Raw genomic sequence first — 16,429 nt, forward strand, 5'->3', positions numbered from 1 at the left:
TAGTCTACCGAAACACCACAACGCCGGACGGACAGCTATCTGTCCTGCGTCGGTCGAGACAGCAGAGATCGACCCCGGACGGAGAGAGTGATCAGGCGGACGAACTCTAGGGACATTTCTCCGGGAAAGAAAGAAAGGAAAAAAACCTATAATTATTGGTTTAAGAAACCGCCACATAAAATTTCTTAACGAGAGGGGTCGAGACTGAAAGCCGCTGTCTTCGCCCCACGCTTTTTTGTTGTTGTTTTGCGGTCGAAGCCTCCTCAGCCGCTCAAGTGAACGTTCAATTGCGGTGAACTTCGTTCTTATTTGTTACTGCGTTCATTAATGCTTTTTTTTGCAACTTTCTCAGGGTTTTGAATATATTTAGTTCGTGTGTAATTTGATTGTCACACATCGGGCATTGTAAGGTTCGATACTCCGAGCCGTCTGCAACCTTGCGAGTGGAGTTTTTTTTTGTGTTGTTGTTTTTAATCAGCCAGAAGTCAACACGTTGTAAATGCCTCACTAAACCCCGCTGGGCCGAAGTCAGGAGTAGTGGTTGACTAGTTAAGCGCACCTTCACGGTTAGTCATTAGAGAAACACTTTGATGTCGATCAAATGAGACATTTGTGGGCTGATATGGGACACGCCCTCCACAGATAACAGAGCACGCTACCTGGAGGAATGTTAAGACAAGTTGGTCTGTCAAAAGAGGAGCCACACTTCAACGGGGAGTCTCCTGCGAGTCCCGGACGCGAATGAGAAGAGAGGACGCCCGGACATCCTTAGGTTAGGTTAGGGGGAGGGGGGGCAGTCTGTAAAAACGGACGCCAGGTGAAACGGAACTGTTTTCGTGGAGGGTAATCTATTGCGTAAAGGAGTGCGATTTATTATTATTATTATTATTATTTTATAGTTCTAGAGACAAGGCAATACGTTTGGTTTCAACAGACTACAAACACAAGTGTTCAAAAAGGGAGGGAGACTAGTTAAAGACGTCACACTCCTAAAGGCACGAGGCGCACTTGTTCCGTTTCCGATTCGGTGAACATGACCTCCTCGCGGGACAGCGGGTACTGGTTGCCGTGGAGACCCATCGTCCTGCTGCTGTGCCTAAGTGCGGTGGGGACGCGCGGCGCTGAGGACGAGACTTTCAACGCCGAGGTAAACAACGTCACACACCGTAGAAACAAACTACAAAAAAAAAGTTGTTTCTTTCAATCGTTATTTACTGTTTGTGAGCGTTTAGTAATTTGGTCCCCTTACCCTGCTGATGCGCACTTGTTCACTGTTAGCAAGCTTACAAGCTGTCTACGCAGGTGTCCTTACTGCCGGGTGGCTTGTTGTCGCTGCTGTCTTCTCGCGATGTTACACTGCTTACCCAGAACATCAGATAAGGTAGTGTTCAGGACACATTAATATACAATTAATACACAAGTTTTAAACTTTTTCTTTTTTGTGTAGTTTGTATCTATTGTGTCTGTGCGCGCTGGGGACAACACTTTCAACGCTGAGGTGAGCAATAACGCTGTTACACCCCGTAGAGACAAACTACAAAAAATACTGTCTAAAACTTGTATGTCAACTGCATATTATTCATTGTGTCCTGAATACTACCTCATCTGATGTTCTGAATGGTAGCCGAACATCACGAGAAGGAAGCGGGCCAAGTTAAAGTAGAGGACCTATCTAACAGTATCGCTCATATAATAATATAGTCGCGCCCGCTGAACAGCAGGAGATGAGGTGATAACCCAACAGTGGACGTTTATTAAATGTGGTTTGATACCAACACCTGATAGAGACAGACAGTTTGATTTATTTCATGCCTTGAGCAAAAGTCAGGCTAACATGGTGCAATGTCCTCATGCCTTCCCTATAATAGTGGTGCATCAGCCAAAATGCAGATTAACGTTGGGTGCCCCATACTTGACAGGGTGACACACATCACATGTAGTAGTTTTTGATGTTGATGGAATCCTACAATTTTATGATCAACTTTGTTACTGCAAGGAATCATAATAATAGAATAGTACCCCCCTTCCCCCAGTAGTAAAGAATTACCTTGCATGTTGGTACCCTCTCTCTCTCTCTCTCTCTCTTTCTCTCTCTCTCTCTTTTCTGTCTGTTGTTTTCTCAGACAGCCATTCACACACATGCATTAGTTAGGCGTGTCACCAGAAGACTGTCTCAGGTTGTGACTTGAAGCTACACTTTTAAGCAGTATTGTTTGGTTACTTATCCAGCAGCATTTGGTGTCTGCACACATGTTTGTGTTTGGAGCAGATTTGAGAGATAACAACATTGAGAACTGAGTTGACCTAAGACACTTGAGAAGATCATTAGTGGTGGAGCTATTGTGTGTGTGTGTGTGTGTGTGTGTGTGTGTGTGTGTGTGTGTGTGTGTGTGTGTGTGTGTGGATGAGAGAGAGAGAGAGAGAGAGAGAGAGAGAGAGAGAGAGAGAGAGAGAGAGAGAGAGAGAGAGAGAGAGAGAGAGAGAGAGAGAGAGAGAGAGAGACTGCCAGATCATTGGAGGTGAGTTTGTATTGTTTACCAAAGCAATTGTCTGTCTGGTTTCAACACATCATTATATGACTCTGTGTGTGTGTGTGTGTGTGTGTGTGTGTGTGTGTGTGTGTGTGTGTGTGTGTGTGTGTGTGTGTGTGGTAATGGGCTTTGCTGATAGTTTAGCAAGGTTTTCTTAAACATAGGATCTGAAAAGAGATTACTAAACATTAAGCCACAGTGTGTGTGTGTGTTGTAGAGTGTCTGTAAAGTATGCATGTTTTTGTAAGCATGTGTGTGTGTGTGTGTGTCTGTTAATGCATGTATGTATGTGTCCACCACAATATAAGCCAAGGTACTAACAACTGCAGAGTGCATTAATTCCCAGGCTTGGTCTACTGCTATTTCCTGCCCCCCAAACTCTCATAGACTGGATGGATGAAAAATGTAGAAATGTGCAAACATCATGCCTCATGTACTTTGACATAACACTTAAGTATGAGGGTCCTCATATTTAAGTGTCATGTCAGCATTCACATTAAATGTGGATGCTTCCCATTCCTGCAAGCTCAATGAGACTGTTTTTAACTGATTAGATAAATGCATAAAGAGGATAACATTAAAAGTAATTTAGGGCTGTATATTTTGCTGAAAGAAATTTAAATCATAATGTTTGTTCGTGTTATTATATGCTGACGATGTTTCAGGAGACCTTTCAATTCAGATTACCTGCTGATGTCCAGAATCTCTCATTTTCCGATCAAATTGTGACTCACTTTTCCTCCATTTTTTCAAGCTGAACCCATCATGAACATTAGCCTCTCAGGTTCTCTACTTTTTTTTTTTGTTGTTGTAATTTTTGAAGTTCTGAAAAGCTGTTAAGCTCACCACATTTAGCAATGAAACTGCAGTATTATTTCCTGCCACTATCTTTTAACAGCACAGTAGCTATCAATTGGTTAAATGAGTACATGATAAAACATTCACTGAATGATAAATTGTGTTGTTCTGCAGCCCCATGTCATTTTTGAAAATCTCTGTCTTGGAGTGAGCCATGATTAATTGTCAAATTAGCCCAATAAGGTAATATATGAAATCACAATGTGGTAAACCAATTACAGCCCTGAGGAACCCTTTTATATCTAATGATGCACATGATACCAGCTCCTTGCCCCAAGTTTACAAGTCAGTATTTCTAAAATAATGAATTCAATATTCGAAGGTTAATTTAAAAAAAGTGTTATTAGTTTTTTCAACAAAGCCCATACATACTATTTCCTTGAGTATGTGCCTCTTTTTTCAAATCATGAAACTTAAATTTGAAAAAAAAGAAATGCTACAAATTCAGTTGGAGGTTCACGCTTCAAATGTAGTTTCATCTGTGCTTCAAACCTGAGCTGGATAAGACCTGCAGCTCCTGCTCTGTCTAGGCAAAAAAGGATGGAGGAGGATGGAGAAATGGAAAAAAAAGAAAAAAAAAACAGTTTACACAAAGCATATGGAAACCTTGTGAAAAAAGTGTAATTGGGAGAATGAAAATCAAATGGTCAAGATGGACAGAACCTCTATAGAAAGGCAGCAGCCTTCAAGTAGACTTAGCTCCCAGTAGCAGGGTGGGAAGATGGCACATTGAACTGGCTATGTCATTTTCCAAACTAGCACAACGTTGGGCTAGTGGGCTAAACTAGTGGTGTCAACACCAACGTTCTTCCAAGTGTCATAAAAACTTTGCAAGTTTTGTCAATAGTTGCTTCTGAGGAATTAAGGTCCCGAGGGGCCCTGAAAAGCCACTTAATCTAGCAATAAAACCAGCATGTTGGCAACAGTTGGCGCTAGTAGCTTATAGTAGGAGTAAATATGGTATGATCCATCTGAGGGGTACTAAGACTGAACACTTGACTAGTTCATTTTGACATTGTTCTTGTAATTGTTACATTTTTTTTCGTAGTGTTTTAATTTCATTTTCACACACATTCAGTGTTGGCATGTCAGTTAAAAAGTTCAGTTTTAATCTGAGGAAATCCTTTGATTATTACAACTACCATGTAAACACCTTGATTGAACTATCTCAGTCAAATTAAGGTTTGAATTGATGCAAGCATAATGTGATTGATAGGGGTACATTCTTCATCAGTGGTCTGATTTACTCTGCTTTGCATACACCTCAGTCGGAGTTCATTCCAAGAATTGACTGTGCACATGCACCAAGCTGGCTTCTGACTCAGAAATGATAGACAAACTACAACATGAGGAGCGGTAGTAAACAAAGATAAACAAAGATGACTACTGCAACTCCCTACTGGCAAGTCTCCCTGCATGCACTTTCAAACCTTTGCAAATGATCCAGAACGCGGCGGTGTGTCTGGCCTTCAACCAATCCAAAACGGCACATGTCAACCCGCTGTTTATATCCCTCCACTGGCTCCCAGTTGCTGCCCCGCATCAAATTCAAAACCTTAATGCTCGCTTACAAAACGGCAATAAAAACAGCCCCCGTCTGTCTGAACTCCCTCATTCAGGTCTACACTCAGTCCCACTCACTACGCTCTGCCAATCAAAGGGACCTGGCACTTTCACCACAATGGGGCCCTAAGTCACTAGCTAGACTTTTCTGTAGTTCCCCGGTGGTGGAATGAGTTCCCAAACTCTTCGATCCGCTGAGTCCCTCTCCATCTTTAAGAAGACGCTAAAGACCCAGCTCTTTCACGAACACCTCCACACCTGATGGTATTAAAAAAAAATCCCTTCTGTGCACCTTTGTCTTTGTGCACTGCCTATTGACACCTATATGTCTTATCGGACTTGAACCTAGTTTTTTTTAAACTTACTTGCGTTTTTGCCTGCTGACTAGATCCTTGTTTGTGTTGTATCAACTGTCAGATGTACATCGCTTTGGATGAAAGCATCTGCTAAATGAAATTGTTAATTGTAATAAAATAAATAAAATAAAAGGAAACCGCATGCTCTTAACTCTGATACAAATATCAGTTAATCGGCAAACTGCTGCTGTCTTCAGGATAATCTTCAGGATAGAGTAGGTCTGCTGCTTTCTTTTCTTAATATGTGGATATTGATCCTGTAAGGTAGCACCTCAACAATTTAGGTGTGTGCTGTCTCCTCTTTTTTAACGGCAGTAAACAGCCCCATTTTCTGGAGCAAGACTGAAACAACATTTATGCACAATAAAATAAAGGAGCTTGAGAAGCTTGATATCCTAAAGTGCGCAAAAACACAAATGGAGACATTTACTGACTGCAATAAGCACAGTCATTGTAACCTTAGAGTCCTTGTTATCAGTTTTTATCTCCTTTGACACCCACTCCCCTCACCCACCCAACCAACCACTCACTTGAAGAGAATGGACTAGGTGACTGTGAGCTGCCTGTGAAAGTGAGTGAGTTCCTTTCCAGGTCCATGAATTGATTAGTTAGTTATGGATTAGAGGATTTGGTAGGAGGAGGTGCAAGATTAGAGAAAGAAAGGTGAAGGGATTGGTAGTGGTCAGTTTCAGCTGTGCAGCATGTGATGGCTGAATGTGACAGCTGTTCTCAAACCAAAACCCTATCACGCATGCGCGCACACGCGTGCACACACACACACACACACACACACACACACACACACACACACACACACACACACACTGCACAAAGGCATGCTGGGCTTGGGGCTCGGAGACATCTTAGTGTATACAATGGACTCTCTTGTCTGAAGAGATAGAGCAGGGTTGGGAGTAGAGACAGTGCATGTGTGTGTGAGAGGGACAACTAGTGAGTGAGCAATTGAAACTAAGAGCTAGACGAGAGAGGCTAAATAGAAAAAGAGAGTTACATAGCTAAGAGGAAGCAGGAAGGAGGAGGGCAGTTAGGGGCTTAGTAGGTCTGCAGGACACAACCAACTGGCCAAATCACTTCCTCACTTTCTATTCTCTCTTTCTCTTAGGAGATATTGCTCTGTGTGCAACTTTATGTACCTCTCTCTTTCTGTCCACCACTCACCCCTGTATATCTCTTTCCATCCGCTTAGCTGCATAATCTCCAAGATGCTGTCTCCTCACATTCCAGTTTTCATTTACTTCTTCCCTGCTCTCCTGTGATTGGCTATCACCATAGACACCAAGCTGTCATTGCCACAGTGATGAGGCATTATGAGGAAGGAGGGAAATGCCATGAGACGTCACTGTCTCTACTTTGTCTGTGTGTGTGTGTGTGTGTGTGTGTGTGTGTGTGTGTGTGTGTGAGTGAAGGTTGATTGCATTGGGTAAAGTACTATGACAATGTAGTGACTATGTAAAAGTTCGTCAAGATGTGCCTTTGCAAGGAGATTGTTGGCATGGTGACATTACAGTAGCATTCAATCTACATGTAATTAACATTAATATCTTATCTACCCATGGCTTCATTACTGTTCAAATTTATTTCTCTGAACTTTGAAAGCTGCTAAGGCAGTTTCATGAAGCCATCTGTCACAAATGAGCTCAGCCAATGTTGTTATGCATGTAGAATTTTAAAAGAGCGACACTACTCTGAATGTTGGAAACCTTGTGATACAGAAAGAAATGACACGAGATTAAAGTTGAGCATTAAACTTGTGTGGCTGTGGCTGGTGGAGGAAGAATTTGTTAGATTAGATGTCCCATTCTGTCATTGAATGTGTTTTGATTTGCCAAATCTGTATGTTGTCGTTTTTTTTTCCTTCTTCTACAATTTCTCATATAATTTTAAGATAAGAATAATTCAACTGAGGGTAATACACTGAACTTGTTTTATCTTCTTCTCCATCTGCTGGAAGTGTGAATGTGTATATTTCCACGTTTGTCTTAAGATGATTGTGTGTTTATTTTTGGTGTAGTGGTGTAGCTGTACATTTTTTTTCCTTTGTATGTGGTTGGGTTTGTGCTTGATGGTGGATCTTTGTATGTATGTTTTCATTTCACTGTGTGTTTAAGGTAAAGGAGACTTGTTTTTTTAAGAGGCTCTTCAAATCTCAGGTGCCATGCTGACTCAGCCAGTTTACTAAGGAATGATCAGCAACAATGTCCCAATTTAGGGTGCTTACACACTTCGGCCGATTGCAGAGGTTTTCCGATCTCTGGACTGTTTACTCAGAGTACAGTCAAGTGTCAAGTTTGAAAGCTCTTTTGAAACTTGGGTGCGCACAAAACTGTTGGCCTTGAGTCGGTTCAAAGATCCACTGAGATCCACTTCATGTGAAGGGCAACACAGTTTGCGGTTGGTAAGAAAGCCACCCAGCCCATTTATTGCTATTTATTACATACATTTCATTGAACTGCTGTGTACATCCATTATTTCCCCAGAAATGAACGGCAAAGCACAGCTGTGGTTCACCTTACTGCTGCGTGCAAAATGCACAGCAAGGACAGCAAACATGCATTCTCGTCACTGCCTGTGTTCTTGAAAAACATTCTCCTTTGAGCAGCGTCTTCAATGAATTGACTGCATGTGATGCACCCAGGTAGACCTGCCATTCATTATGTTCCATATTTTGACAGCGGTACCAAATAAACATGAGCAAAACCAAGAAAACAGTACATACACACCATTTGCCATGTTAATGATGTAAAGTTGCTGGTAGTAGTCAGTGTATATGACAGTGACTGGTATTAAGCTAATTTTCACCGCAAGAACTGTTTCAGGAACTGAACTTTTTCAGGGACTGGGAACTTTTATGTGGTTTTCCACTGCAGGAACCAGGGCCGATTTTAATACATACTCCAGGGTAGGTACTTTTCTAGGGCTGAGGAGCTACTGGGGAGTTTACGCACTCAATCGTCTCATAATACCGGACAGTTGGAGATCTCCGCCTACGAATGTCTGGGGACTTCTAAATGTAAGATAGTTGCTACAACAGTGGCGAGAATGGCTGCTAACAAACCTACGCCTTCTGCTTTGGAAATCTAGGACACGCCTTACTGGAAATGATGCTCTACCCCCATCCTCCTCAGTAGTGAAACAAACTAGAGAAGACAGAGACAAGACAGAGCTGATGTTCCTCCCGGGGAAAGGTTGCCTGCACCGAAACCAGGCCATCGCCATTGACAACACCGTGGTGACACCAACTCGGACTGCGAGGAATCTGGGTGTGATCCTGGATGACCAACTGTCGTTTGCTGCAAACGTTGCATCGTTTGTTCGCTCCTGCAGATTTCTCCTCTATAACATCTGAAGGATTCGCCCATTCCTCACCGACGAGACGGAACAGGCGCTCATCCAGGCTCTGGTCATCTCCCGGCTAGACTACGGCAACTCCCTCCTTGCTGGTGCCCCGGCATTGGCCATCAGACCTCTGCAGCTTGTACAGAAAGCTGCAGCTTGTCTGATGTTCAATCGCCCTAAGTTCTCCCTCACAACTCCCCTTCTCATGTCCCCACACCGGCTCCCAGTAGCTGCTCGCATCCAGTTTAAGACTCTGGTGCTAGTCTACAGGGCAGTGAAAGGAACAGCTCCTTCCTATCTCCAGGTCATGGTCAAGCCCTACACCCCCACTGACCACTTCGCTCTGCTGCCTTGGGACGCCTGGTTGCCCCGTCGCTCAGAGGCCCCTGCTGCCGATCGACCCGGTCACGGCTCTTTTCTGTCCTGGCTCCACAGTGGTGGAATGAACTCCCCACTGATGTCAGGAGAGCGGAGTCGCTGCCCATCTTTCGGTGCAGGTGGAAAACTCACCTCTTCAAGAACTACTACCCTGTTACTTGCTCTTGGCACTTATTGTATTCACTCATTAAAAAGAAAAAAAAACTTTCTTGCACTTTTACTTTAGTACCGGTTTTGCTCTTAGATGCTTGTTTAGAGAGAAGATGCACTTATGACCTGTGATGACTAGTAGTGCTACCGATTTCCTACGTTAAATGATGCACTTATTGTAAGTCGCTTTGGATAAAAGCATCGGCTAAATGACTGTAATGTAAAAATGACTAATGAGATATAGTGAATCACTTTGTTACAGAGAGAGAGAGAGAGAGAGAGAGAGAGAGAGAGAGAGCTTTTCAAAAACATTGAAAATGGATGTCCAGAGGAGCGTAACGTTGTTTGATTGTCTGTATTTTTAACTGATTGATATATCTCACCACAACCGCCACAAACATCAACAAACTTTGAAGGCATTTTCTTTGGTGACTGCGGCTGACCCATCCTTTAGTGCACATGTTGCTGGTACAACAGTGTTTACAAGCACACAACTTCTGCATATCACCGCCCCAATATGAAGGGCTGGCCTAAATACTTTGGCTCGGTATTGCAATGCAGGGTTTTTTTAAACTCTCTAATTATTTCCATCCAGTGGTGCTGATTGGCCAAACACAAGCTTCAGAATGATGCAAACATGACTGAGAATGAACAACGTGTTGCTTTTTAGCAAGTGAACAAGCTGTAGGTGTAAACACCAGCATCTTGCTGTGGAAAACCAGATGGGCATAATAGACAGAGCAGGAAGTGCAAGCCTAACTAAGTATTTATTTGGATGTCAACCTCCCCCAAGCTGCTGTGCTGATTGTAGTTTTGTTGTGTGCTCAAGTGTTGCACATTTTGTGTCATGTACTCATAATTTACAAAATCTTTACAGTTCTTTGCTGTGCGGTGGGAAAGCACACTTTCGAGAACTATGTGGTTCCCCTCATCGAATGTTGCCGAACCTTGGTGGAACACCGCCCATCGATGACATATAGTGTTGTTGCAAATACACAATGATTTGGTAGAATTTTCATAGTGTGAAACCAAACCTGGAATGACGAAAAAACAATTAGACAAGGGATCTCGGATTTAGACTCAAGCAACCGACCAAGTGTGGAAATTACCTCTCTTATTACTCGCTTGGTTCCTCACTCTTCTTTATTTTCTGCCTCTGGTGTCCCCCTTCCTCTTTCCCTCCTCTGTTCTCCTTTTCTTACACTCAGTAGGAGTTTGGTGGGGATGGCAGCTGACCAAGCTTAAGAATCAAAGCTCTCTGCATTTGTTAGTACCTTGGCTGACATTGTGGTGGACACACACAGACACACACGCGCACGCACCCCTGGATGGTTTTACAACTTCTTGAATATTGCAGGGTCCTGGTTTTGGCAGGTAGGCTCAAGGACTTTCACAGAGAAAGACTATTTATTAGAGAGGGCTTATTGTGCAAGCTCTCACTCACTCACGCACTCACGCACGCACGCACGCACGCACGCACGCACGCACGCACGCACGCACGCACGCACGCACACACACACACACACACACACACACACACACACACACACACACACACACCAGCCCTTCCTCCATCTTTCTCTCCTAGTCTAGAACTTGTTTTGTATTCAGCCCAGATAATGAGGGGAGGTGAATGGCCAGACTGGATGCTTTAGAGGGAGCTTTATGGGCCTCCATACATCTTCCAAGTACACTACTGCTTAACCCTTGTCCCGTTACTACTTGCTGTAAATACCTGCTCCTTCATACCTGTCAGGCATATAGAAATAATGACAGAGAGAGAGGGGAGGAGACAGCGAGAGTGAGTAGTCAAAATATCAATAGAAAATATTGTCGCATCATTAAATAAGAACACAGGAATCACAAAGATACTTTATGGCAAAAAAAAATAATTACGTTCTTTTAAACTGAAGCATCTGACTGTATTAGATTTGTGATAAAAGACAACATTAGACTAGACAGATGTGCTTTAATTCACTTTCTCAGTCAATAACTTTTCATTAATACTCTGGCCTCATATACTATAAGTTGAGCTAATGAGAAGATGATGATGCAGAGGTATGATCATTACAATACTATTTTTCAAACAATTTAAAATCGCAGCTGTCCAATGCCTGTAAATACTGCAACGCCTCGGTGGTAGTCATGGTGCGTCTGAAACGGCGGCTGTACCCTGACATGTTGGAAATAATACCTGAAAAACAAAACAGAAAACACATATTGCTAATCTAACAAACGTTAACAAGGCAAAACGTGAAATGTAAAAGAAAAACTGAAGGTTGCGAAGGAAATGATGTGACCAACATAATCATAAACAGTGACATGACGCGCAAGATGACGCGCAAATTACGTGCGGTCATTTTGACCGCTCATGGTCGTTTTCGGTAGAGCATAACTTTTTTTTATATGCAAATTGCAAATATATGCAATTTCAGGACGATGCAGTGAGTGGCAGATGTGTATCTTTTTTTCCCCACAAAGTTATTAAACTTTGAAAATCCAAAATGACCGCCTTGGTCGTTCTAGTATTTTATTAAAGTTTAAAAATTCAAAATAAAACAATTTTGTTATACAACAAGATGGCACACAATTTTGTTAGAACTTTTGCGCTTGCATTACGTTTGAATACGTGCCTTAATAATGTCAAAATGTTGTGCCCAGTTCTTAAAATAAATGAAAAATAGAGAACCGCAATCACGTTTTGTCTCTTGCTTAGCAAGGCATCCGCTGTATCGTATTGAATCGAAATCGCGAGCTCTGAATCGTGAGAGGTATCGAACCGTGAGATTTGTGAATCCCACCCCTAACCCGTACTTACGAACTGACCTCCGTAAAGTCTATTATTTGAAAAAAATCGAGTTACACACAATGGTTCGTACTAACGAACAGACGGACTACTTTGCGCGACGCTCAAAACACTGCGCGTTTTAGGCGGTTCGTTGGCCCGAGGGAGAACAGCGCCACACCGCATAAACGTTGTTGCGTGCGTTGTGTTTTCACTTAAAATTTTCGTGTGTTTGCCCTCGTAATCATGGCCTCAACGCGTAAAAATCTGATGTAAGTGGTGGTGATGCATCAAAGAAAAGGAAAACGATCACGATTGAAAAGAAAGTGGTGGGATAAGGGGAAAAACTAGAAATACATTTATAAGAAAAAAAAGGAAATAAAGTGGAAATAATAACGCGTTCAGATAGAGGTGAAACGCTCTCATTGTTTTTTTTCCCACTTACCCGGTGAGGCGGGGAAGCGTTTCTGGCCTCAAACAGCCGGCCTCTGCCAGTCGCGACCCGCTCCGGGGATAGTGGCAGGTGGAGAGTTTGAAATGTAAGAAATGTTTCTTTTAAATTGTTTTTATACCTATACACACATTCCCTCTCTCAATTATAAATAATGTACTGTAGTTGATGTATTATTATTACTGTGTAGAATTTGGGGGGAAATAGATGAACAACTCTCTTCGACCACCACCCCGCGTGTGTCGTTTATTTCTTTATATATACCACCCCGCCCAACCACATGGCGCTGCGTCGCCATGGCCACACCATGAGCCCTTAAAGGGAGCACGTCAACGTCATACACACAACAAGCTATGGTGAATTATGCCCATAAATCCACTACAATTACATTATTACATTTATGATGTTTAAGGTAAAATATATACTAAGAAGACAAATGACGAACTGTACGTAATTGTTCCGACTTACATACAAATTCGACATAAGGACAGACTCAAAAAACGGAACTCGTTTGTAACCCGGGGGGCTACCTGCATCTGAAGTGTGCCCACATGTAAAAAGTTACGGCCACACCCAGTAAACAATACAAATGCTTTAAAAGCTGAAAATAATGTAAATTGAATTATTGTCACATTTATGTTTAGTCATAGCAGGTCTATCTAGCAACTCATTTCATTGATGTGTTTTTTTTCTACTTTGGCAATGAAGTAACGTTGCAGCTTTTTTAAATCAAGTCGAGAGAGTTTGCTTTGTGAATCCGGCCCATCTGCTCCACTTGAATGAATGAATGAATTATTATTTTTTTCGAACATGTAAATAAGCGGGATATAACATACAGATAAACCATTGCCAATAATCTGAAGTGATCAACAAATCCACATATCAAACTCAGTGAACAAATCTCCGTATGCATCATACTGTTAAATGTTCGAAAAGGAGTAGGAGGAAGTGTACACTTATTTTTTCCTACCCCTTCTCACCCTACTCATAAGTTAATTCAGCTACTATACATTTCAAACTCAATTCCCACTACTGTATAGTTCAAATTCAATGCAACTTGTGCTGAACAATACAAACTCAACTACTGTGAACAATAAGAGAGAGAGAAAAAACAAACACATAAGAGAAAGAGAAAAAGAAAAAGAAAAACACATCGTAAAATCATGTACTAAGAATAAACAGATCTCGATGCTACGTACAACCCAAATATCCACTCAGAGTCATAGAAAGAAAAATGAAAAAAAATGTAATAAGAAATGTTTAGAGATAAATAAAACTTAAACAGTTAACACAACTCTTGGTCATCCCTATATCTCTTGATAATCAGTCCTTTGTACTTCTTCTAGAACTGTAATGTTTGTACTTTGTTGAGTTCCATGCTCAAACCATTCCACAATTTTGTCCCATAGATTGAAATGCCCATGCTCTTCAAAGTTGTACGGACACATAATTTCTTCAAGTTTAATTTCCCTCTCAAATTATATTTCCCTTCCCTGTCTGAGAATATTTTGTGTATATTACTCGGTAGTAGATTTCTTGTTTTGAACATTGTGCTGTGTTAAATTCTACTAAATCCCTTGTTAAATTCTACTAAATCTACTTATATTTACTCTGCCTTTGTTTGTGTGTTGCAACAGCAGAGATAAGATAGTAAGACCACATGAAGATAGTTATTCAGGAAATGCTACGTTTGTGTTTTACTTTGTGTGTGTGTGTGCGAATGTGTTGTGTGTGTTTTGGTAGGCTCGTTATCAAACGTGCAGAGGTGGGTCAGGGTCACATCGAGTTCAATCTCCCCCAGCTCCCTGTCTCTTCCTGCTCGTACACACTCCTACCCGAATCTGCGGACATGCTGACAGTTGTGTTGTTGTTCCTTTATGCTTGTGACTCAATGACATGTGGATTGAGTCCTTTTTTGAATTTACACATTTCTATTTGTGGTACTACTTCAGTCAGCTGATAACAGTTAGTGTTCATTTTGCTGTGCAAGTTAAACGGGAATGATTAATCAGTAGTGCGCCACAAAATTTACAGAATTTTGTGTTGTTTTTTCTCCTCAAATCTTAATTCAGTCAGGACCACTTTAGTCAAAGAAAACTTTTATTGCCTTCTGCAGTAGTTATATTTGGTGGTATGGCTCTGTTCTGGGACCTCTCTGCCCTTCCATGAAAGCCTAAGGCAGGGAGAGCAGCAGCAAAGACACCCCCCCCCCCAGAGTACAGAACAGAGCAGACATCAATGACAACCGTAATGACATTGATTAAATCAGACACAGCATGAAAAGGAGGAGCTGGGGTGGAGGCGGGTTGCAAAGTGGCTTGCAGAAGAAGCAGGAAGAGTAGGCAGGCTTTTAAAGAAGCTTAAATAAGGCGCCCTGTATGTGATTTGCCAATTGGAGGCATAGAAGGGAATCAGCTGAGCCATCAGCTGATGTGGGCTGGCTTGGAGAACAGCTGCTATCAGCTGATGTAGCTGGGATTGCGGGCTGAGCTTGACTTCGTGGCCTGCCTGAACTAACGCTGTGCTCAATTTTTGCCACCTGTATCATATCGATCCTACTTTTTATTCTAGTACACATGTGGTTGCTGTTCACTCTGATAGAAATATTGTTAAGTGTTTGATCATTCGATGAAACTTTTTCCTTTTCAAGGCAGCTAATGTAAAGAGAAAGCAAAAAAAAACAAAAAAAAACAAAAAACAAACATACCACACCTACTAAATGATTAACTCTACAGGTAAAGGTATTTCCCAGCACTGCAAATACAGTGAACACATTTGAATCTGGAATGGCTAAGTATATGTGTTGTAGAAGACATTTATTGGAGTAGACATCTGACTTGACTTTTGCCATGGAAATACGTACATCATATTTACATGCCCAGACTACTTTTAATTAAAGACCAAGTGAGACTCGTTTTTAGCTTGTCTCTGCCCACTCACATTCTGAAAAAGGTAAAAGGAATGGAGTGTAGATGAAGATTACAGGGAATTTGTAATTTGTGATATTGGGCTATACAAATAAAATTGATTTGATTTGATGGTGGTGAGTGTGTGTGTGTGTGTGTGTGTGTGTGTGTGTGTGTGTGTGTGTGTGTGTGTGTGTGTGGGGAGGGGGGGGCTAAGGGTGCCTCAGCTTCTTCTCACAGTTTAGTTGGCTGTGACACCGGTATGTCATCTTTCTGCTCAGCTCATATTTTAAGGCTCTAATGCACCGTATCCCACGTATGTTGGCTACGCAATACAAAGTGCCGGTGTCTTTGCTGCTGTTATGACATCAGCAAATTTGCAGTGGAGGTTGGGAGTGGGGGCAGATGATCGTAATCTGCAGTCATACTGTGTAAGAAAGAAACAGCATAGATTTTCTCCCACAAATGGTAATGCTGTCTTGCTTTTTGTTCAATTTGGCTTTTTTTTGTACCAACATGTCCCCAGCTCAAAACATGGAAATAATGGTTTACTACCTCTTTAAATGAATACACATTTTTGTGATGAGGTCTCTGACCAATTTACCTTTGAGTAATAAGAAATGCATTTATCTTGCATGAATGCATTTATCTAGCATTCATAAGTAAACTCCAGCACATACTGTAAACTGTACACTAGACTTTGTCTCACAATGTTTTACATACTGCACTGAATATACAACACAAGGGTGAAACTGCCACCATTCCTCTTGTAAATCAATGGTGTTTGCAAACAAAAAACCCTCTATATAACTCATTAAGTAACAGATTTGTGTGTAACTCCTCCAATATTGCATATTTTCTATAAATAAAAAAAATAGAAGTGTCCATAATTCTCCCATATTGACTGAATTTTGTTAAGACATTCAGATTTTCATCTTGATCTCTTTTACCTTTATAGATAACATTAAGTAGTGTATATTTTATCATGGGACATTTTAAAGAGCAACTTAAAGTGTAGATGTACTGATACAAGCTGAAAGATGCTGTTTTTATGTGTTGGAAAGAGGAGATCGGTATACATAGTTCCATAAGCA

At 41.6% G+C, this 16,429-nt stretch overlaps 1 protein-coding gene across 1 annotated transcript in view; it reads left to right on the top strand.

Moving 5' to 3' along the window:
- The first annotated feature begins 491 nt into the window (after positions 1–491).
- mmp15b (matrix metallopeptidase 15b) overlaps positions 492–16,429 on the top strand; it is a 37,552-nt gene continuing 21,614 nt past the window's right edge. Inside the window, exon 1 of the mRNA XM_056278339.1 lies at positions 492–1,147. Within this exon, the coding sequence (XP_056134314.1) occupies positions 1,034–1,147 (114 nt within the window). The 5' untranslated portion in view covers positions 492–1,033. The remainder of the gene's footprint in view (positions 1,148–16,429) is intronic.

The sequence above is a fragment of the Lampris incognitus genome, chromosome 4 (genome assembly GCF_029633865.1).
Source record: "Lampris incognitus isolate fLamInc1 chromosome 4, fLamInc1.hap2, whole genome shotgun sequence".
NCBI lineage: Eukaryota > Metazoa > Chordata > Actinopteri > Lampriformes > Lampridae > Lampris > Lampris incognitus.